We start from the raw sequence: 24,846 nt of genomic DNA on the forward strand, positions 1-24,846 counted from the left end.
GGAATGATACTCCAGCCTCTGATTTCAGGGATCTCTGAACTGGACACTTCAAAGAAGTTGAAGCTTGCTTCTTTTTACTGGTGTGCTGGGTTTTCTGTTGGTTGTGGTTTATGTAGTATTAATAATCTAATAATTCATGAAAAACTGCAGAATTACCTGCAGTTGTTTTCTCTAAGCCACCTAAACAAATGCAGTTTTCAATGGCTTTTGTTGCCATGTCCATTCCAGAATTTCTGAGCAGTTTCTCCCTGGTGTTGGAGGTGTCAGGCAGCAAATGCAGCTGCGAGCTGCTCAGGTGTTGGGGCAGTGCAGGGGCTGCTGCTGCTCCCTGCTTGCAGAAGTGTCCCTGAGCAGCAGCAATTGCTGCTTTTCCCTGGGAAAGCCATTTCAGCTTTTCTCCTGGCCCACCAAGGGCTGGCCTGGCACCGTTCCACTGTTGCAGGCTGCACAGGCATTTTGTGTTTGCTGATAGGTGTGACAGTCCTTCAATAGAAGCTCCTTCCTCTCTCTGGTTCAACGTGGGAAGTCTTTATTCCTCACTGTAGAGCTTTGTCATGCTTGTGTTTAGCAGGCAGCTGTATTTGTTTTTTATGTGCAACACTTAAGTTGTAGGAAAATATTTTTTTTTTCAGAGGTAGCTGTAAAATGGACAGGATTTCATGCCTTTATGACTTTGTATTCACTGTAAATGTGCTGCCCTTCCCTCCTGCATTTTACTACATAAGTGGGGCTAAAATAGGCAGTACGTCTTTAAGATTTTTACAAAGAGCCACTTTTGGTTTTCTTCAGTAAAATTGTAGTTCTATTAAATATTGTTCATTGATGGTAAAAAAAAGTCGATATAAATGAAAATTTACTATTTGATTGTGTCTTGAAGATCTTTATTTCAATCTTTTTGCATGATATAAAAGTTATTTTATGTGCTGATCAATGCATTCCAAAGTGCTTTCTAAAGCAAATGCACGCTTAAAAGACAGCACGGTAAATTACATTTATATTTATTTACAAGTTTCATATAAAAGCTTTAATCCCCCAATAAGTACATTTCAGCCTATTTGCAGCCTATTTACAGCTCAATTGGGTAAGCACTATGAACTTACTGCTTTTTATTGTATGTGTAACTTCTCTTGCTGTTGAGTAGCTGAACACAAAGGAATGTGAAATGAAAAAATTCTGGTAGGAAAAGACTTGTGGAGGTCATCTGGCTGTAGGAAGAATTGTCTGGAGAGAGGGATTAGCAGAGTTGAGAAAACTGTTCCAAAGTTTGCAACAGAGATGAAAGAAGTCTGTGGAGAGACTAAGGAGATAGGGAGTCAGAGTGGGAAAGAGCCTGATGGATGGTCTGCAAAAGTGGAGGGGATTAATTCATGGAGGCTGAAGGAGGCGAATCCATGGAGGATACTGAAGATGTGAGAGGGATGATATATTGCAATTTAATTTTGTCATTAATCTGTGGAGGAAGGGATTGATTGAGGGAGTCCCCTGAAACCAACCATGCAGTGGTGGGGGACAAATTTCAATACTCTCTGTTGGAGGAGGACTTTCCTCCCTGCTGAAGAGCTGCCCTGCTGAAAGGAATGGGATGGTTTCTGTGGCAGGGAAATCAGTCTCTAATTAATTTTTAACTTTGTGCTGTCAGGTTAGTTGAAATGGAAAGCAAGTCCCAGATGCCTGAGAACTCTGGGCTGAAATGTCTGCCAGCATCTCAGGAAATGAAGTTTTTTCAAGTTGTATTTGTCACTTACATGCAAACTTCTAAGATCTTGATGGCAGCCCTTGCCCAGAAGTTTTAATAAGCAGCATTTTCAGAGGTGCTGTGCTTTTCAGAGCCTAGGGCACTTGGCGAGTTTTGCTATTTGAACTTTCCCACAAATACGTGTAGCTAAAGCAACCCACTGCTTATCCATGTGATATGGACAGATTTTGGAGATGCCTCTGCTGTATTTGACTGAGATACCAATGTTCCTGCTGCCTTTATTGCTTCAGTCAGCTGAGGAGTAGGTCTGGCTTATGGAGACCTGCATTTAAACCTGCAAGAAATCTCATACAGCAGAGTTTTACAGTTGAAGTCCAATGTAGGTTATACAGAGACAGGAAAATTTAATGACTGACATTCTTGGGTCCCCTCTTGATTGCTGGAACAATGTGAACATTGTTTAAATATATGGCTGTGATTAAGTATAGAAATTAAAATCTTAATTTAGGCATGGTAGCTACTTAAGCACCCCACAGCCTGTCAGTGCAAATAGGAACAGCACCCTTTGAGAAAAGGAGCAGAAAGGCAAATGAATCCATATGCTTAAACACAGAGTTCAGGAGGTTATTTGAGCAAAAGAAATGGCTGTCAGAAGCTGGAAATCCAACACTAGTGAATCCTAAAGACAGGGGCACAGACCAAAGTGGGCACTGTGAGAAGGAAATTGAAGAGCCTGAAAGGGAATTTGAAGAGCAAAGAGTCAAAGACATAAAAACAAACAAGAAATTCTTGTGGTATGTTAAAGACAGGAAGGGCTGTGGGAGATTGGGCAGGTCCCCTGGGCACATTGCCCTGTACCCTGGAGCTGTCAACTGCAGGCCTTCATCAGCTCTGTGTGAGGCAGCTGAGGGCAGCCTCCAGAGCTGGGACTGCATCCCTCCCTGCTTGTGTCCCCAAAGTCCATCCCATCGCATCCCATCGCATCCCATCGCATCCCATCGCATCCCATCGCATCCCATCGCATCCCATCGCATCCCATCGCATCCCATCGCATCCCATCCCATCCCATCCCATCCCATCCCATCCCATCCCATCCCATCCCATCCCATCCCATCCCATCCCATCCCATCCCATCCCATCCCATCCCATCCCATCCCATCCCATCCCATCCCATCCCATCCCACCACCAGATCCAGAACACTTCTGGATCATTTCTGAATACTCCCTAGATATTTCTGTGATACTTAAGCAGCAATCAGAAGTCAGATTTTGAGGAGCAGTGGGTGTTTGTACCCCTTCAGGGTACATTTTTGTACCCCTCCAGGGCCTGCTGTAATACCAGGCATAAGAAGATATGGATGGATGTTTATCTTGGCCAGGGGGACATGCTGTTTGGTTTTTGTTCTCTGTCTGTGTGGTCAGGATTGGGAAACAAATGCTCAGGTATTGTAGAGAAATTTATAATGTTCCTGAGGCTGCTTGAAGAACCAGCATTGCCCAAAGTATATTAAACAACTTCAAATTTCATAAGGCTTGTAAATACTGATTAGTTCTGTCCTGTTCAGAGTCAGGTCAAGAGCTCCTGTGAATTTCTCCTTTGCTGAGTGCTCTGCTCCTTTCATTATGTTGAAACTCCTCAAGTGACAAATCTCCAACACCTTGTCTCTGAAGAAAACCAGTCCTCAAGGTCATATCCTCTAAATTGGAACCCCCTTCACCTGATGCCGCTTTTGCTGTAATGGTTTGTGTCTCTTGCTCAGTGTGTGTTTACTAAATTACTGTTTGGTGTGCTGTCTCTGGCTGTGCCTCACTAAATTACAGTGCAGGTTTTTTAGCATCAGTGGGTTTTCATTTAAGGGAGTCTTTGACAGTCTTGAATTGGGAAGCTCTTGGTTTTTACAGAGCTTCTCTCCATCAGGATGGGGTAAAAAATGTGTTAAGGATGGCATTTTCACAAGGTGTGAGAATTTTTGGTCAAAAAGTTGGTTCAGAGCTGTGCCAGGTGAGGTCTAGTCTGGGCATTTTGCATTTCTTTAGCAAAAAGGGTGGCCAGAGCCTGGAATGAGCTTCTGAAGGGTGCTCAGTGCCCCAAGCCTGTCAGTGATTTAAGAGGTGTTATATCAAGATGATATAACCTGCTCAGCCCTAAATTGGTCAGGCAGCTGGACTAGATGTAGTCATTGTAGATCCCTTCTCACTGAAATATTTTATTGTATTACAGGCAGAGGGTTGCTAACATTTCCCAGAATAAATTAATCAAGTCAACATCTTTTTTCATAATCTTGTGAAGAGTGTCATTATACAAGATTGATCTGAAAGACAAAAGAAAACTCTTCCACAAGCTGACCTTTGTGGAACAAGAAGGCAGGAGATTTGTCAGAGGAACAGAAATGGCCTTACAGAATTCAAATTATTCTGCAAAGTTTAAGGCCCCTTTTTACAAATCCACTTTCTTGGCAGCAAACTGAAGTGAGCACTGAAGTTCTGTGGGGATTTTGTGGATCAAGAACAGCACTGCACTGCTAAGATAAACCTTGCCTATGTAAAAATGCTTTTTTGAACAGGGTCTGAAATGCAGAAATGTGCTTTTCTTCAGGGCCCAGAATTTTTTAGGAGTTGTCTGTTACTCTCTTGTTTTCAGCCTGCCAGTAATTTCCTTTTTGGTTGGGTGGCTGATCCTCTCTTGGTTTCTTTCAGGGCTTCTGAGGGGCTTGATCCCATTTCCAGGGTTACACAGATAAAGTTTCATGCCAAAGGATCTCTTTTAAAATAAGCAATCAGTTCTAGGGCTTCAGAGAGTAGAATTTAAACAGTGGGAGGTGTCTATTGAATTCAAAAAGACAGAAAAAAAAGTGGAGAATTTACTTGTTCACGAAAATAGCTGAATCTTGACATTTCTCCTGAAACAAAACCAACAAAATTGCTGTCAGAATATTTCAGTTACTCTCCCACCACCACTTTTTTAAAACTTCATGTTTAGTTTTTAAATCTGACTAGGTTAGAAATGTTGTACCTAAATGAGCAAGATACAACAAATTATTTATTTTTATTGATTCCATGTGACCTTGAAATGAAGATAAGCATTTTAAGAAGATAAATCCTTCTTAAACTTCTAGTTAAGCATGTTTGCTCCCGGTATTAAGTATTCTTAGTACAGTGTAAATTATGCAAATTTAGGACAGCATTCAGTGATTAAAATCAACTGAGTTTGTAGGATAGAAGAGCAAGAGTGACCATCCTGTGAAACTCTCTGTGTAGAATTAACTTTTTGGTCTTAATGAGAGAATAAAAGTAATGGATTGGCTTTGCTGTGTTAAAAAGCTGTGGTGTTGAAAAGGAGGACTGTGATGAGAATGAAGAGACTCCTTAAGAATGAAGAGAGGCTGGGGATTGTCAAAGCCTATGGCACCATTTAGTAGATCATAGTTTTGGTGCTTTAGTTCTCAAAACTTGTTTGCTGAACTTCCTCTGAAGCTCCTGGAAAGGGAAGCTGTGAATTGGAATTCAGGAGAGCATTCCATTTTATTGCTGCAGTCAATCTCAGCGTACTCATTCGTGCTGGAATTCTGCTGGAGCAGAATGCCTAATTTGCTTTCATTACCACGTTGATTTATCTGCAACCTTTATTTTTCATTAAGTTGTTGAGTCAAAGATTGCAAAACTTTAAACAGAACTATAAAAGCTGCAGGTATTTGAGAGGTTTTTACAGTTGCATATTAAAACTTCAGCGTGACAGATGTGATGGATGCTTTGGACCTCAATTTCAAGTATAATATTTCTGCACTTGAATTCCCATCACTAATGACCCATGTTTAACCAAAACCCCTCAGTAATTCACAAAATAACCCTAAGCAACAGAGGAAGCAATGCAATGATTACTTTGATAACACAATGTGAGAAGGTAGAAGGAAATTAATACATTCCCAAAAAAATCTGCCCTTGAACTCTTCTGGGATGCCAATCCTGAGAGAACTGGCACATGTAGTGGCTAAGCTACTATCCATCATTTTAGAGACATCTTGGCAGGTAAAGTTCCCACTGACTGGAAAAGGAAAAACCCTTTTTTAGAAAAAAAAACCAAGGAAGACCTGGGGAGCTGCAGTCATGTCACCTCAAAATTCGGGAATGAATAAGCAAGCACGAGGTTGCAACGTGCAACTTGTTGAATATAAGCAAATTCTGTCATCTTGTGAACCCTGCTCATCTGAAGAGGTGTCTGGGTATGTGTGGCAGTGTTGAAATACAGTGTCACAGTGGTTTTATTTTGATCAAGGACTGTGCAGTTCTCTGCACATAAATTTCACGTCTTTGGTGTGGTGGGGATTTTCCCTGTGAAATGTCTTGCAGCCAGTGTGATTGGAAAAAACGTACCTTTGTGTATTTTCTGAGGAAGGAATTTCAGGAGAAAAAGAGGTATTCTGATTGATTAGTGCTAAGGGGTCTCATGTGCCTTCCCTCAGGAATAGCTGGAGCTCGTTCTCCGCACACATCTGCTCAGCTATCAAATCACCAGCATATGTACTTCTGCCAGCTCTGACCCATGTGTTGAACACATGCCAGTCACTTTACTTGAAGGAATTTGGCAGATAAATTGAGGGGAAACTATTCACCATAAAGAAATATGTGTTCTGTTTTTATAGGATTATTTTAGCTATTGATCCACCTTTAATTTTTTCCATCGAGTGAGGTTTTGTAAGCATGTGAAATTTTTAAAAGCAGCACCCTGAATATTTTCCTAAATTGACAGTGATTTGGATTCAGTCTTCGTTGAAATCAGTCTTGTCCACTGGTTTTTTCCATAGTCTAGTGAAATTCTTTGTTCAGAGTGGAATGAAAGTCCATGAGCAAGGTCAGATTCTCCGAGCAAACATGTCCTTTCAATTACCTTACAGTGTTGTGGTATCAAATATGTCTTCAGAGTAATCTACAAGAAGACACAGCCAAAAATAGATGCTGCAGGAGTGGTTTCTGTTTTTCAAGCATTGCATGCCTGTGTCTTTTCTCCAAGGGCAATACCTCTGCCTTTAATCTTAGATGAGTTCAATGTTTTGGGGGTGCTGCTGAGGATCCCAGTGGCCCTCACCCATTGCCAAAGGGTGTTTCCAGGTCAGATTTGAGTGAGGAGTCTTCATGCTGGTCTGTCACTGGTTTTTGTGCATTGGAGTTGTCTGAGGGCCTGAAAACACAAGAGCCACTTAATAGTTTGCAGAAGATGACTTGTGCAAAAAGAGCCTCTGCATGAATCTTAGCTGCAGTACTTTCATGTTTTCCTCAGTCTGCTTCCCTACATACAGAAAGAAGGCTGGGTGAAATGAAAATGAAGTCAGTGTTGGTCAATCCAGAATGAAGAAACAGCAGCAAGGTTTTGTGGGTGCTGCTTTTGGACACGTGGGGTACACCGTGGTCGTGCAGGGCTGAGGGAGCTGGGGATGCTCAGCCTGGAGAAGACTCAGAGGTGACCTCATCACTCTCTACAGCTCCCTGAAAGGTGGTGGCACTCAGGTGGGGTTGGTCTCTTTTCCCAGGCAACAACTGACAGAAATTTAGGGAAGTTTGGGTTGGTTGTTAGGAAAAAGTTTTTTGCTGGTTCTTGGCTTCTTTTTATGCCTCTGTCAAGGTCGGGATTGAAGGCACTTGAGACGATAGCTCGCGTTCAGGATTAGATGTTTATTTTTCCCCATCTATGTTACAGTCTTTAACAAGGCACAAAATGGCTGACTATCTATTTTTACAAGGTCTTTTAAGGCTGAACCATCGAACTAAGAAATGACACCTACATTATCTTCACTTTTAGCCTAATAACCAGTCACTTGATATCTGCAGTGGAGACTTTTCTGGCCAATTACAAAATACCACCCTGACCCATGGAGAAGAAGTTGAAGAACAACCAGCCACTGCTCTAAAACCTCCACATGTTGCTATATTCTAAAACCTTAAACTCTAAGTTTTCCACCCTGTGATTTAACCCACTTCTAATCAGACTACACACCCACAATCCCAGTGCTATCATTCAACTCTGGAAGCCTTCTCCACGGCCTCAGGTCAAATGCAGTGTTCTCTTGTGGGTCTGTGCCCTCCAGCACAGAAAGTTTAAAATTCTCAGCATCCAGGATTCCAGCAGTTTTTTACAGAAAGGCTGATAAAGTTTGGAATGGCTGCCTGGGGAGGTGGTGGAGTCCCCATCCCTGGGTGTGTTTAACAAAGCCTGGATGTGGCACTGGGTGCCAGGGGTGAGTTGAGCTGTTGGGGCTGGGTTGGACTGGATGGTCTGGAAGGTCTCTTGCAGCCTGGTGGTTCTGTGAGAGCCCTGCTGCTGTTCCTGGGCAGCTGAAGGATGTGCCCACACACACTCAGCGTGGGCACAGGCACCAGTGCTTGGGCCAGCTGGCACAGCTGGGCTGGAGAGGCTGCACTGCTGCTCCCACAGGGCTGCCTCAGTGCTGCTCTCCACACAGAGAGCTTTACAGTTGTTGATAAATAATACAGATATTTAAAACTTTTTTATTCTTATTTATGACCTTACTCTTTAACGGAACTTGGACATAATTTCTTGTATTTCTATGTTAGTACCTAAATAAAACCATGAAAAATAAGCCGTGTCCCCCCATATTTTATTTTTGTTAAAATAATCCTGTCTCTTGTAGCTCTTTTTTGCTTAGATTTTTAGAAATAGATCTTAATGGACCACCTAACTAATTCAGCTGGAAATCATGAAATAGTTCATGACCTTATGAAACAAACATATTAGTTTTCCTACTGCCAGTTGAACTCCTTAATCAGAGGGTCGAGAAAATTCTCTCTAGAGACTCCTGTCTTGTTGCTTTGCTGTTAATGAAAAGATTCCCAGAAGAATGAAAAGTCTTCTGCATCTTCCTGCTTTCTCCTGATTAACTCCTAAGATGGATTTTTGGTTCTTGCTTCTTAACTACTGCAAGTCTTGCACTATTTTGTACCCTCCTTTCTCGATAGTACTTAATACATCAGCTATATGCAAATAAATACCTCAATTTCTTGGTATGCCAAAGTTTCTGGTGACTCTGAAGTGTGTTTCTGCAGGAAACATGAACTTGCAGTGCAGCAGTGTTCCAGAGATGAGTTTTAGAGTGTCCTGGGTAGCCTGGTTACCTCTGGATTCTGAAGATAGGTTTTGTATTTTATACTTCTCCACAGGGAAGTTCCTGTGCTCGGTGTTCAGGGATTGTTGGTGCCACTGTGCGAGTCAAGCAGCTGATACCTTGTGGGACTACCTAAAAACAGAGGCCAGACAGAATTAAGGGAATAAAAAGCAGTTCTATTTATTGAAGGGCCTTCAGGTACATTTAGGGCACACAAAGCCCCCCAGGGGCTACCCCCAAAAATGGACCATGGGTTTGCACGCTTTTATAAGTTTGGTCCATTTGCATATTGGGAGCTAATCTGACAATTCCAGCTTCAGGTAATGAAGTCATTTACCCCAAGTTTGCTCCCCCCAACTCAATATTGTTTATATTTCTTGGGGCTTGAATCAATGAGGTGTCCTTGATTGCCAGGCCTGGAGAGGAATTGTGTCTGCCCAAAATGGGAAAGCAGCAGCTCAAACTCCATATAGAGTTTATGGAGTTTAGAGTTATACACTAAAGAACTGCAGGATTACAAATACATGAAAACTAGAAAAGCTGAAATGCTAAGGCATCCCAACAGGGAGCAGACTGTCTGCAGAGCTTTGGCAGGGCTGGCTGGCCGCTGGCCAAGCCCCTTTGTGTCCCTGTGCAGGGTCTGAGCTCCCAGGGACCACCAGCGTTAAATGCCCTCTCTTTCTCCAGCCATGGCATCTGCTCTCTCTGGTATTAGTACCTGGCACGGGGCACAGTTGGCACAGCTTTTACTTTCTCCATGGTTTTCAGTTTCAGGAAGGCTGCAGAAGCAATTTTTGGCCTTTTTTTGCCTAGTATTTATTTGAATAGTCCCTCTCCTCATGCAGTGTAAACCAGCAATATCAACCAGCACTATCTCTACACAGCAACATTTTACTTGTACATGAGCTGTGTCCACAGTTGCATTTTGTATTTTCTGGCCACAGTCCTCTTGCTTGCTCCTGGATATTTGTGTGTGTATGTCCTACACATGTTGTCATTTGAATGTTGTCCTCACCCTTACCTAGGCACAGGTTCCAGTTAAGGGGATTTTTTGCTCCATAAAGGCCCAGAGCATTTGGAGTGCCACGATAAAGGATGTGCTGCCTCAGGCACTCCAGCCAGCCCATACAGCAGGCAGGAATGTGCAGAGATTCTCCCACAAGCCTGGTTTAGTTCTGGAAGCTACACTGTTGGCACTAAATAGTTCATTCCAAAGGTCCTTCTGATGAGAGCAGTTTAGGATGTCCAATGAGAAGTGATTCCCCTTTGTTCTGTCCAGCAGTCTGTGGGAAGAGATTATCTGAAAGTCGTAATCCTGGAGATTGCAATATGGGCATTATTTTCATGTATCAACTACCCCTGTGCTGTCACGTGTAGTGCAGTGATTCTGAGCTCTGAAAAACTGCTTAACACATGGAAAAATAAAGATTGTGAACCCCAGGAAGAACAAAGTAAGGGTTTTGCACCATCTCCCAGCAGCAGTGGCAATTTTGGGTGCCAGAGTGTGACACGTGTCATCCCCAGGAGCAGTGTCACCCCTCAGCTCACCCCAGAATCAGACACGCCCAGGTGGTACCTGGAGCTCCACCCTTCACTGGGTGCTTGGGTACCAGCCCTGTCAGCTTTGAGAAATGTGCAGTTATAGCTGAATAAACCACTGCATTGAAAATAGGAACAAAGAGTGTGCAGGCCTTTGGTGCTGGAGCTTCTGCTCACTCAAAGGAACCACAGGTGTCTACTCCAAAGAGTACAGACTGAGGGAAGTCCATTTTTTCCATTTTTTAGAGCCAGCATTCATCCTGTCTAGGCCCATGCAAGTCTTGGATTGTTAGGCCAACATACTTTTAAAGGCTATGTTTTTATAACAGTGCTAAAATTTGTACAGAATCCAACCCCACCCCACAGCAAGATGCTCACTTGCAAAGCCACTGGGGTTTACCTCATCCCCTGAAGTGATGAGCCATGGTTCATTGCTAAGAAAATACTGCTCAAGATGTTTCTTTTTACCAGAAAACTTTATTTTATAAAGAAATATGCTGTCTTCTCAGCTGATGGTGCATCTTTGCAACAGTACACAGGCGTTCAGCCTCGAAAAATAAACGTGGATGCTTTTTTTTTGTGGCAGAAACTTTGTTCATTAGACTAATTAGCTCAGTCCTAATTTAAGCAATGTAGACTGTTCTTGTGGGTCTGCCTTGAAAGAAAGTGATGCTTCCAGAGTTGTCATTCAGAGCTGTTTTGCAAGTGCTTTGTGCTGGAATCCATCCTGGGAATTCTGTGCTACTTGCTGTAGCTGTGACTTCTGTCATCACCGTCCCTGTAAGTGACTGATCAGATAAATCAGATCACTCTGGCTGTTGAACCTCCAAATAACTTCAGATGGTTACAGTTGTGTGACTAGCTGGCTACCTACCGATAAACAACTGCTTGTGGCTTTCCCCTCCTGGATTGTGAGAAGTGTTTTTTATAAATCACTTGTCCTTGGAAAGCCAGCGAAGGGCACAGCTGATGTTGTTGAGGCACAGCCCTGGTTCTTTCCTCACTTATCTTGGTGCAAATCCTGTTAAAACTGTGAATTGATATTAAGTAACAGCTGACAGGTTTGAACTTGGCAGATAAGAATTTTATGAATCATCCTTAGGAGTTGTGTTTTGATGAGAGGGAAATCAGAGCGATAGCCATGGCTCTGTGCCACATCCAGCCATTCTCCTCTGGGCTTTCCCTGCTCTTCTGGATCATCTCACCATGCTGCTGCTAGGTGTCCATCAGCCTGCTACTGCACAAACACTCCCACAGAACTCCTTGCTTTATTTATCTGTCAGCAGAAGCCCAGTGGTGTCATAAAAGGTTAATTCCACATCTGGTCTCCAGCTTTCTGCCAGCCAACTGACTCAGCTTTACTTGAGACCGCTCACTTGGAAAAAAAGTCATTTTACCCTATAATTACAGTGTATAAAATAATGTACAAGTGTACTGAAATCGAGTATACAGAAATAATAAACAGCTAAATTTAATTACCAGCTCATTCATTGTGTTCACAAAAAAGTTTGAAGGTGAAATATGAAGTGAACAGTCGAAGTCAAGCCAGCAAACTGTAACTGATTCTGTGAAGTGTAACAACTTAATTATTTTCTAGAAACTCCTCCATGTAGTGTTTTCTTTAAAAAGGCCAGTTTTGCTTTGGGGCAGCAGAGTGTAAAGCTGTCTCTAGTCTGTTTTTGGCCAATAGTTTTGCAGGTAGTTGTAACTGGTTTGCTGGTTTGGAAATGATGAAGAAATTAGGAAGGCAAGGCCATTAAGTCTGAAGAGTATGTGCACTCTGGTTTCCTGTTCCAGCAGTTTTGCCCAGCACAGTCCACAGGAACCATTATTTGTGATTTCATGGCAAACTGACCAGAGCAGAACAAATGATTGTGTTTATTGCTGCCCCATTCTGCTGTTATTAAGGCATCTCCTGGGCTTGTGCATCCACTGCCTGTTTTCCCTTTGCCTCTCCAACCTCTGAAGCAGTCAGCCTCTTTTAAACCTGGTGTTATTTCTATTTTTGATAGAATCAAATAATAATAATATCAGAATAACCCAAAGTTTGTGTACACTGGTGGCACAAAAATGAGCTGCATGTTCACCTCCCTTCTCCCTGTATAAGAATGTCTCATAAACTGCTTAAATTTACAAAAAAGTAGAAGAAATAGTAAAAGAAGGAAGTTTCCTGTTATGGAGCAAAGGGTGTGGGTTTGCAGGCTGGGTCAGCAGTCTGAGGGGGTGGTTATTGCCTGTATGATTGCCAAGCTGTGCTAAGGCAGCCAGAATAGAGTTGTGCATTTAAAAGAAGCAAGACTAATCTTCATCCCAAGACAGAAGATGGTCCTTCAACTGTGTATTTCCTGTAGCTGCTCTTGGAAGTCAATCTTCCAGCAGAACATTTGGGAATGGGTTTTGCCAAGTGTCATGGCTTTGCCCACATTCCCAGATTCCAGCAGGGCTCAGCTGCTCTGACCCTCACATTGCATGAGGCTTTCCTGTGGCAAACCCCTGTCCCAGCTCCCAGCACTGGAGGAAAGGCCAGGAAGGGAAGTGTTCCTATGCTCCCAAAGTTTCACTTCTAGAACTTTTTAAAGCCCTTTCAACTTCTCATAAGTTTTTAAAAGTTAAAAACAGTATTGAATTACACTTGGAATCAAGCAGTAGCTTAAAGGAGGTAATAGCAGCCTGTAAATAATTCTGCTCATTGATTCCTGGTTAATGAACAGTGTCCATAGCTGTTGGGTGTGAGCAGAGAAGAAGGCACAGACTTCTTTCCTGCTTGGGCAGAAGTTTCAATCAGCAGCTACACAGCAGGGTATTTATCTGATGTTGTCAATGGAGACAGGGGGAGACTGTTCAATAAAGACCTCACCCCTATGCACAGTCATGGAAAGCTGCTTTTTTCCCCCATCTGGTCTATATTGTGAAGAACTGATGAACTCTAAGGTGAGTAAAGGTGAGTAAATTCAAACTTCTTTCTCCCCCTTCTTGTCAAAACTGACTTTGCTTGCTTACTTCTGAAACTGTTTTGGCCCTGCCTTGTTAAAAGCAGCTTGAGGAGGTGAGTAGGCAGCAGGAGATCCTTCTGCTCAGCCCAGACTCTGAACACTTCTAGGGTTTTCTCTGGCCCAGGTTGCTGGGTTTCCTGCAAGTGCTGGTCATGTGTCAACCAGGGTGTGGGAAACATCATTCTCTCACTAGACATGTTTATTAACATGTGTTTATTAACATGTGTTTATTAACATGTGTTTATTAACATGTAATTTCTCATCATTTTCATCAAGAGCAACTGTGTGTATGTACAGGAAGACTGCCATTCTAAAACCAGCAAGGCACATGGGAGAGTACGGTATCAATAAAGAGCTTTGGCCCTGTGTTCTGCAGGAGGTTAAATAAGGAAGATGAGTAGGAAGCTTTGAAGGCTTGGAAATTTTGCTCCTAGCAAAATGTCACAGAATTGAAATTAAGCTGAAAGTTACACAAAGTTGTTTACAAAAGCAGTTGTATGAATGAATGAATAGATTTCGAGTTCTGTCTTTGCAAACATGATACAATTTCCTTTGCACTTACATTCTTTTTTAAAGTAATCTGAAAAAAACCCAAACCCAACCTCTTGTTCATCTCATTTAATGATGGGTTTTAAGCACTCTTTGTTCATATTCTTTTAAACTTGTTTAGAAATCATCATACACCCAGAAGCAGAGTGATGAATTTTATTATTTGTGTGCCATGTAGATGTATGTCTGGGTGTGATTTTTCTGCTTTGTACATTGTTCTCCCTGTAGCACATTGCAAACAGTTTGTACTTAAATTCTACTGCTGCAAAATATTAATATGTTGTTCTTTATTTTGGCAAGCTGTAAAGATGCAGAAATCTTAATGGACGTGAAAGCATGAAAAGGAAGCCATTGTTCAACCAAGGGTAGCTTTCATTCATTCTGGAACTCTGTAATAAATGCAAGATGGTGAAAGGAAAGGAGCCAAATATTAGTGTGGTCCTGAGAGACCAAACAAATAATGGAGCTACTTAAATTTGTCATTCTTCTTTCGTCATTACAGTCAAAATCTAAAATGTACACAGATGTTATTTCTGTATAGAGTCTGTATAGATAGTTCTGGGTTTTGAGCGTTGTTAAATCTTTTCGTGATGTTTATAATGTAAAAATTTCCTTTTTTTCTTCTTTTAAGGAGTTGGTGGATCTTTTAAATGAAGTCCAGCAGGCAGTGAATTATTGCAGAGTGCAGGAATCACAGATTCCTTGGAGCTGCTGCTTTAGCAGGGTGGTCTTACCTGGTCAGTTCTGTGGGCAAGGTGCCAGCTTGGAGTGGCACACAGAAGTCTGGTGGCAGTGGCAGTGACTTCCCTTTCCCACAGGCATGTTGAGGTTTGCAGTGAGTGTTAGGACTCTGGGTTCAGGCATTAATATTTAATCCTCAGCTATTTTGGGGCAGAAATAATCCTGGGCAGAGGTATCCGTGTTTAGGTTGCCTTTGTTTTGGGGAAATAGTTTCCTTGCTAATATTCCTGTGTTGGATCTCTGAAAAGAAAAGAATTTAGGTTTGGGCTAAATCATAATCCAGCAAGGAGGACGTTGCTTAACCTTGCCTAATGCTCTCCATCTGAACCCCACAGCTGCTTACAGAATAAGGATCTCAATAGTTTGTGAAGGTCTTGCAGGAGTGAGGAAAGCAAATGAGCCTGCTCTAAGCATGGCTATCATGTGTCAGTGCAGATTTTCTTGGAAAGCTCCTATCTGTGTGTGTTCCCTGAGACCACATCTGCTGCCTTCCAAGTAAGAGATCCAGGGCTCATGAGATGAGGGCAACCCTGAATGCAGGCTCTGACACCAGCTCTGTGCACTTCACTGAATTCTCTGCTCACGTTTTTCCTTGAGCTTGTGTTGCTGTTTGTCTCAGAGCCTGATGAAAATAAACACACCCAGAAAGATTTTTGTGGCAGAAAGAGTGGCAAATGGATCTGTGGCATTTCTGCATCTTTGGTTCTTGTCTGGAGGATAAGGCTGCAGGAGGAGAGGTGGACACACACTTGAAGAGCTGTTGCACTGGATTAGACTAAGATAGAGGTGACAGCAGTTAAAAAACTCAAGCAGCTATTCCTGCTGAAAGGAAGTCATGCAGGTTGGTGAATGTGGTGTTTATGTGACATGAGAAACTTAATATCTACCTGCTTTTCCCCAGATAGACCCCCAGGTGATGGGAAAATAGAGGAGATATTTGGAGAATGCTGGTACAGCATCACTGAGCAGATTGACACATTCCTCCTGCATTTGTTTCTCCTTGTACCACTATTCTCTAGCAGCAACACTTCCATCCTTGCAGCATTCTGTGATGTGCAGTGGATTTACACCAGGATTAAATCCCACTGAAGAAGTCAGCAGTGTTACAGGGCAAAAGCTGGTGTGAGATACATCAGGAATGTTTGTGGTTCTCATTGCAGGAGGAATTTGAGGTGTAGCTGCTGGCTGAGGAGAAGGGAAGTGTGCTCTGTGTCAGGGTGGGTGTGTTTTCTGTCTTGCTCCAAACCAAGCTGTGCCTCCTCAGGATGAACAAGCACAAATGCTGTACCTGCACAGTGATGTTTGTCCATCTGTGTGGGAACAAGGGTTTAAACAAACTGAAAGAGTTAAAAAGTTAGCTAGATTTAGTAGGGGGGATAGAAACAATTGAAAGTATAGCGAGAAGAGTAGAAATAATAAGGGATAGTTAATTATTAGCAGATAAAGGAGTTAAGGCTAGGGTTATATATTGCCTGCCTGTCTTTACTGTGTTTAAAGAGCAGGATGGGGTGAAGATTTAATTGTGAAAAAGAAGATGACCGTGGCCTGCACCTGGGCCCTGAAACTTGGACTGTTGCCAAGGGGTCCAAAACCTGCCAGCAAAGGCAAAAGTAAAGGGTCACTATGACTTCAGCAAACCAACTGACCCATTTCAAAACATAGTGTCCCATTTCTGAACCCACTGTCCCATCCCAGAACCCACTGACCCATTTCTGAACCCACTGACCCATTCCAGAACCCACTGTCCCATTCCAGAACCCGCTGTCCCATTTCTGAACCCACTGATCCATTCCAGAATCCACTGACCCATTCCAGAACCCTCTGATCCATTCCAGAACCCACTGTCCCATTTCTGAACCCACTGATCCATTCCAGAACCCACTGACCCATTCCAGAACCCACTGTCCCATTTCTCAACCCACTGTCCCATTCCAGAACCCACTGTCCCATTCCAGAACCCACTGATCCATTCCAGAACCCTCTGTCCCATTCCAGAACCCACTGACCCATTCCAGAACCCTCTGTCCCATTCCAGAACCCACTGTCCCATTCCAGAACCCACTGATCCATTCCAGAACCCTCTGTCCCATTCCAGAACCCACTGACCCATTCCAGAACCCACTGATCCATTCCAGAACCCACTGACCCACTCCAGAACCCACTGACCCATTCCAGAACCAAATGACCCATTTCAGAACCCACTGATCCATTCCAGAACCCACTGACCCACTCCAGAACCCACTGACCCATTCCAGAACCAAATGACCCATTTCAGAACCCACTGATCCATTCCAGAACCCACTGACCCACTCCAGAACCCACTGATCCACTCCAGAACCAAATGACCCATTCCAGAATCTACCCACCCATTTCAAACCCACTGACCCAATTAAATCAGGAGACTGCACATCAAAAAAGGATCTTTGGACTCATTTAAATACATTTTAATATAAAGCAGGGATAGGTGGGGTTAGGTAATGAATATGTATTAGGCATTTTGAGTGATTATATGAATATGTAAGACTTTTTAGATAAATAGAGAGCCAGAATCTGTGTTTTTTTGCACATGCTTTTGGGAAATTACTCCCCCTGTGCCCAGTGCTGTCAATAAACATACCCCTTTCTGACTTTAACTAGGTGGGGAGTTCTGTTCCACACTTCATGTGTGTGTGTCCTGGTTCAGGGCAAATTTGGGAGAGACCCCCCCAGAGGGGCTCCTCTAGGAAAGCAGATTCAATTGGCCCCTCCTGCCAACCGGTCCGGGAGAAAATACCTCCTTGGAGAAAAGTGGGAAAAAACTGCTTATTAAACAATAAAACCTAAACAATATTAAACAATAAAACCCCTTGCTGCTCCAAAAGAGATGACAAACTGAGGAAGTCCCCTCCCCGGGTTGCAGCTCAGCTCACTCCACAGGTGCGAGCTGCCGGTGCTCTGCTGGGTGTTCAGTCCAGAGCAGGTTTAAACAGCTCCAAAGAAAAGGGAAAAAAGAAAAAAAACACAGTCCAGGGAACTTTGCCTCAGCTAGCTAAACTAACTGAAAAAAAGGAGAGCTCTGTCCTGCCTGTCTGTCCATCCACAGACAGCACAGTGCAGGAGCAGGAATGTGGAGGAGTGAGTGCAGTGTCTGAAAACAAACTGCACTCTTCTTCTCTCCCCACTTCACGTTCTGGAACAAGTCCTTGTGAAAAACACCAGTCACTTGTTTTTAAAATTTTAAAAGTTTAATAATAATAGAATGGTTATAAAAATAGTAATATAATTAGAGTAATAATAATTTGGACAATTTGGATTAGGACAATACTAGATGATAGAAACAAAGAGTTACGGATGTCTGGGTACCTTTTCTGGGCAGCACAAGCCTGAAAAAGGACCCACATTAGCAGAGGATGAACCCTTAAAAACAACAGCCTGTTGCATATTCATACACCTCAAACATGATGCATCAATTCCATTCACACACAGGATTCTGGCTGGGCATTGTCAGCTTCTTCCTCTGAATCCTGACGGCATCTTCGATGCAGGAAGAAGTTCGTTTCTTCTGATAATGGGGCAATAAATTCTCTTTCTCTGAAAGATTGAGGTGTCCTGTGGCTGCTATCTCAGTGTGAGTCCTTTCTTTAAAAAAACAGTATCCTACATAGCAGAGTTTCTCTTTTAACCCTATGTTATAACCTAAAACAATATTTAACACACTACTTAAGAGAATTAACACAGCATTACTTTCTAACACAACACATATAATATTCATTTTAATATTTGCGAAAAGCCAATCATAAAACACGGATTTTTCACATCCTAAAGGTGCAAAACTTCTTATTCAGCATAAACAGAACAGACAGTTGGGGATAAAAGCATCATGTAGCCAAGCCAGGACAGTGTGTCAGACTGGGCATAATCCAGTTTGGGTGCACTGAGGGCTGGCAGCAGCTGGAGCCCAGCACAGGGTCGGTGCTGCCACAGGGGCAGCAAACCCAGCGTGGGTCTTGTCAGGGCTGGGCTTGTCCCCACAGCTCATTCCATGACCCCAGCAGGACTTCCAGATGGGAACCTCCAGAGGTGACCTGGGTTTGAGCAGCTGTGCTGGAGTCAAGTGACTTTTGACAAGGCCCGTGCCACAAACCATAGACACATAGTTAGCGAATTTTTCCTGCCTTAGGGGAATACTCTCCATTGATATCTTTTGTTGGGTTCAGCATGATTTGTGGAAGGCACAGTAAAAGCAAATTTTTCTTTGTCTTGCTCAGCCAATGGAATAGTGAGGAAACAATCTTCCAAATCAATGACAACTATTTGCCATTCCTGTGTGTAAGAGCCAAAATGAGGGATGTGGGACTCCAGGCACCTCTCCAAAATGCAGTTTATTGTATCCATGAGGCTACAGCAGCCCAGGGCGGTGGGTGACAGAGCTGTGCCTACAGCTGTCAGCTCCAGCTGCAGGCAGGCCTGCAGACCCTTTGGTTTTGGTTTCATTGCATTCTAGACTTTTCTTTGCTGAGCATCTTCATACAGTAGAACCAATCTATGCCTTGACTATTATCTATAGCCTATCATAACTGCTGTCATTACCATATTCATGTTACTGCTCTCCAATCACTAAAGTCAGCACATCACAGTTTAAGCCAGAAGTTTTTCAGTTTTCTTGCAGTGGAAGATTCTGAGACCTTTTTTCTACTTGCCACATCAGCAGGCTTGTTTGCCTGTGCTCTCTTTCTGCTTGGTAAAAACATCTTCTTGTTAGGGGTGGGTTTATCCTTTGCTCTAAGCCATAAAACCCCTCCTAACTCACACACCCTTTGCCTCCTTGGTTACCCAGTCAGACTGGCTCAGCAATTCTTTTCTTCTAGATCAAAACTTGCTTCCAATTCCATTCCTTCATCAGACTCCACATTTAAAAATCTTTCTGCTAAGGACACATATCTGTGAGACTTCCTTGTCAAACTTTCATCCTTCCCAACACTGTGGAATCATTGGAGGTGTAGGAAGGCCTGGTTGTAAAGCTCCCATTGTTGCCATTACAGCATTTATCTGCAGTAAACCATGTAAAAGTCTCCATTTTCCCAATTTCTTTTTTATTACAAAACTTGAGGTATTCCAGGGGCTGAATGATTCTTCAGTATGTCCTGCTTGCAGTTGTTCTGTGACTAATTCTTGCAGGGCAGTGAGGTGCAAGCACATCTGCATTAATTACACATATTAATTGCATTGCCTCTGAGGAATTAACACCAAACTAAGCCCCTTTTGATTGGAGATCTTGCACAACCTTCCAGGCAAAGATGTGATGACTGCCATCCGTGAGCACATGGTTTGAACAAAATTCTCCCTGTGGAAGGTGATGCTGCCTTTCATTAAGCAGCCCCCAGTGTGGGCGTTCAAAATTCAAAACTCATTGTCATTTCACTTTTCCTGGAGTCTTAAATCAAAAAGGGATTTTTCAGCATCATAAAGGGAATAAACCTTGCTCTCCACCTTCCTATTTGCTTTAATACAAGTGGAAGACAAAAAGCTTCCAAATTTGATATTTTCATCAAATGTTGGATTATTTCAGTTATGGCTTATTTCTGTTCAGAATTGATGTTTTTGCAATATATTCCATGCTGCTGGTAGGGTTGTGTTGAAGCCAAAGGCAGTGAAAGATGATCAAATAATTCTCCCAGTGTATCTTAAGGCTTAGAATTCAGCTTTTTGTGAGTTCATACCTGCCTGAAGTTTGCTGTATTTCACAGCATAGATGAGAAGCTGGTCTTGCAGATAGTGGTAAACCTTCCTTGGAGTTTAGAAACTTTGTACAAAGTACCACACAAAGGGCACTAAAAAGCAGATAATTAATCACCTCAGCAGCTCCTGCCCTATACAGCCACAACTCAAGCTGTCCATTGTTGCCACATCATTTGACTGCATGAAGCCCCTTTAACTAATTTCTGATTTAAAGGTCTAAGAACAGTAATTTGATTGTCTCAAACACCTCTTAATGCCTTAAAAATGGAAAAGGACCTGCATATTTCCTTCTGAAATGTAATTACCCTAAGGCACAAGTCCCATTTCGTGTGTGACCAGTGGTTTTAAGGAAGCACAGGATGCCTTACAGGACTCTGCAGCCCATCTATACTCACCAGCAGTATTTTTGTGCCATGTTTTTGGTGTGAGGGCTCTTCCTGCAGGAGGAATGAAGCTATTTGTTATCACAATTTTTTCCCTTACGCCATGAAAAATAAATGTCATTATTATATATCATGATTTCATGCTTGTCTCAGAATAATGCAGAATTTTATTTAATAGAATGCAGAATTTTCACAGTTAAGAGGTTTGAAAATAAAATACTACATGGTTTCTAGCCTGCAACTTAGTATTCCAGGAATCTCCTGAAATCTCTTTTTTTGGGAGGTGTGCTGCCAATGGATGTTTTGCTCCTATGTTCCACTGGGGCTTTTATTGTCTTGGGAAAATAATGACACTAGCACATTGATAAATTAATTTCATTTAGTTTTCAGGTAAGGAGAGTTATGCCTGCAGTTCTGCCATTATGGATATGAAAGATAAAGGAAGAGAGTGAGATTGGTGGCATTGTAGACAGCAGTCCCTGCTCCTATAATTTAATGATAAACTGAATATCTGTAAGGGACCATGCATAGGGAGGAAACTTAAACACCTGTTTTTATGTTTTGTAATATTTCTATTGAGTTTTTAGTATAATAAAAACAATGTTTTGGTTTCCTTTAGGAATGAACACATAGAGGTGATGTGGCAAACAAAAACTCCTTTTAACAGTGTGCTGTATCACACAACAAGCCCCAGTTTAGGTTGTGTCAAGATTCCTATCCTGGATCCGATTTTCACAATTGTCAGCTCTGCTTCAGTCTGAAACTTGGCAAGGTGTTTCCCTGCCAAGAATGTACTGTCATCTTTTTTACCTGGAGTGTATCAACTGGAGTGTATCTGCTTTCTTAATTTCTAGGATTTTATAAGCCCTTCCAAACTATTAGCTGCTGTAATAATCCCATTGTGAGTGCTGGAGGGATTTTTTGCAGCGTGTGTGTGCAGAATGCAGCAGTGAGATGTGCTGTGTTATCAGTGTAGCTAAAGCCCACTTTGTGCTAAAAGGGATTGTAATGCTTATCCTAGCAGGAGTCAGCTGCCCAGGGAGCTGTCCCAGGGACAGCACAGGGCAGGCTTTGCTGCAGAGCCTCCCAGGGTGTGCTGATCTGCAGCTGGGTATTGTGGCTGCTCTTTGTGGGGCTGATCTTGGGGTGATCTGGGGCTGTGCTGCAGAGCAGGGAATCACACAGCCATGTTGCCATGAGGGGAGGGAGGATTAGAGCACAACCCCAGGCCTCGGGAGATGTGGAGGGACAGATCTCCTGCCTCCACTGGAGCTGCTTGCCACCCAGAGGAGTGCAAGGATGATTTATGTCAGAGGCTTTTTGCTGGAGAGCTTCCAAAGAAAGCAGTGGGAATGGTGTGGATTACTGTCTTCTGTGTCATTAAAAATAATCTGGAAAACTGATCCCTTCCTTGCCCTGTCCATGAATTCTAGCACCCCAGTCAGTGCTTTGGGTGTGTAATACTTGCCATGTGCCATTTGAAATGTGTTAACTGTGGAACTCCTTAAATATTATTTTTTCTTAGGCCACTCAGAAATGGTGTAATTAAAGGAGATAATGTTTTCCTGATTTGTTTATTTCACTTAGCTTTTGGGTCATAGTGGACATGATGTCAAGTCTTCCCCAAGCACTGGCTGGTGTCCAGACATGGCCAGTGTTAATGGGGAGAGAATTTATTCACACAGCAATATTTTTCTTCATCTTTGCAAGAAGGGCCTCTCAGCCACCTACTCAAGAATTGTGAAACAAAACCTTCAGCTTCTGTGTGTATTCAGTTGCCTGACAATTGAGCTGAGGGGTGCTTTGTAAGCGTACCCAGCTGAACTGCCCAAATGCAGTGTGAGTTTTAAAAACCACCTTACACAGCCCTGGACTGTGCTCCAGCCCTAGCCTGGAATCTCTGTGAGTCCTTGGCGGATCAGGGTCTGGCTACTGAGAACAGACTCATCTTTTTTTTAAGAAAAACAATTGTTTGTTAAGTGTTGCCTTCATTACACGCAGGCAATACTTGGGGGTCCCTTTAATCACATTACTGCTGAAAGCTGTATTGCCTATTATTGTATTGATACTGCAGATTCCCTGTAACTACTGATGTTCCTGCTCAGGACAGTGTTAGTCCTGTGACTGAGATTTCAGCTGCCTGCCATTAACCTCTAGTTCTTTCTCTCCCCTGCCCCTTTTTAGAGGCCTTTGAGTCTTTGCTTCGCTTTGCTGAGAACCGCACGAGTTCCCTGTTTGAGACAGCTTACAGACCTATGGCTAAAGAAGCAGCAGAGCCCGTTAAGGAGCTTTTTACAGACATCTCTCTCTACATTCTGGGTGCAGAGACCACAGTGGAAAGTGCAGTTCTGCGGTTCTTTGACAGCCTCTTTCCTCTGGTGTACAGCCGGCTAATAAACCCAGGAATTACAGATCTGTCAGAGGACTACACCGAGTGTCTGCGGCTCACGAGGCAAGACATCAATCCTTTTGGACACTTTTCTAAAAACATGGTCACAGAGCTGTCCAAATCTCTTTGGGCCAGCAGGATGCTGAGCCAGGCGCTGAGCCTGGGCATCGAGGTGATCAACAGCACGGAGCACGCGGCTCTGAGCAAGGAGTGCAGCCGGGCCCTGGTGAGGATGCAGTACTGCCCGCACTGCCAGGGGCTGACCCTCATCAGGCCCTGCGTGGGATACTGCCTCAATGTCATGAGGGGCTGCCTGGCCAGCGTGGCAGAGCTGGATGCTCAGTGGAGGGAGTTCATCTCCACGCTGGAATACCTGGCTAATGAAATGGCTGCCTCGCACGAGCTGGAGACGGCCCTGGCGGGGATCTGGAGCTCCATCAACGAGGCCATCCTGCACGCACAGCTCAACGGACCGCAGCTCTCCGCCACCGTAAGTGCTCCTCATTGTTTGTTACTCCCACTTAGCAATTTCCTCCTGCTGTGTTTATCCACAGATAAACAAGTCGGTGTTGTCTTTGCAGCAGTTTTTAGTCTTTGTGTCTAATAATCCATGCAAATTTTACAGAAAATTATGGTGGGGTTTGTGTTCCACCGCTGGGCCGCTTCTGGCCGGATAGCGAGACGGGTCCAGGGCTCCTCAGGCCGGGCCAGGCAGCTCAGCCTTCTGCAGGGCCTAAGTGCCCCAAGCCTGACACCTTAGTGAGCTCAGTGATTATCAGCTCGTAGTGATTTTCAGCTCTTTTATAATTTCAGCTCTGTGCTCGATAAGATGCGGCCTCAGTGGCTTCCACAGAGCAGACGGAGAGAGAGGAGAAGGCAGCCTCGGAGATTCCATGATGGTTTATTTGCAGGGGGTTCATGAAGGGTTCTGATGGCAGCTCTTCTCCCAGGAATAGGCAAGGATCCTACTTATATAGGGTTAGGAGGGATTGAAAACTGACCAATTGTAAGGGTTAGGGAATACTAGCCTGTAGGGTCACAGAGAGATAAGCTCAGCCAGGGGAGCTAAGTGAGGACTCCAGGCTGAGCTATTCTGACTCAGCATTTCCTTATCTCAGGCTGACATCCTCCACGGGGCCTTAGCCATCTCACTGTCTGCTACAGGGGTTCAGTAGAGTCTGCTTTGAAATGAAAGGGTTGGGGTGGTTTGTTTCTTTAGAAGGAACCCGGTAAAACAGAGAGCTCTGCCTTGTCTGCACAGTTTTCTAAACAAAAATTCATACTGGAAATCAACCAAGTGTTATCCTGGCATGTAATTGTAGCATGTGAGGACATCCCACAGGATTTGGTATAAGAGCCTAGAAAAGTCACCTTTTAAATAAAGGCAAAAGAATTGACTTTCACAATTTTTCAGTCCCTTTACTTATGTGTTGACTGAGACATCAGGAAGGTAGTACAGGTCTGTAATAAGTACACCTATCATGCAGAAATTGGGAAAGGAGCGTGAAAAAATTCAGACTTATTTGGCAGCATTTACATAAGCAAAGGATAAAAATGCACTTGAATTGGAAACAGCTTTGTGAGTGGTGTAGATTAAGGGGAAAGAGCTAGGATGGTAGAACTGTCACATAAATGATAGCAGCATATGACTGGCAGGTGTTCTCTCAAGGTGTTGGAGATTAGGATAGAAATTTCTGAAATGACTAATGATGCAGCTGACTGT

The 24,846-nt window shown here is 43.3% G+C and overlaps 1 protein-coding gene across 1 annotated transcript in view; it reads left to right on the forward strand.

Moving 5' to 3' along the window:
• LOC311157390 (glypican-5-like) overlaps positions 1 to 24,846 on the forward strand; it is a gene marked incomplete at its 5' end in the record, with an annotated part of 355,041 nt that overhangs the window by 60,188 nt on the left and 270,007 nt on the right. The window contains one exon of the mRNA XM_084212081.1: positions 22,919 to 23,613. Within this exon, the coding sequence (XP_084068207.1) occupies positions 22,919 to 23,613 (695 nt within the window). The remainder of the gene's footprint in view (positions 1 to 22,918; positions 23,614 to 24,846) is intronic.

This window comes from Fringilla coelebs (assembly GCF_963513975.1).
Source record: "Fringilla coelebs genome assembly, chromosome: 10".
Classification (NCBI taxonomy): Eukaryota; Metazoa; Chordata; class Aves; order Passeriformes; family Fringillidae; genus Fringilla; species Fringilla coelebs.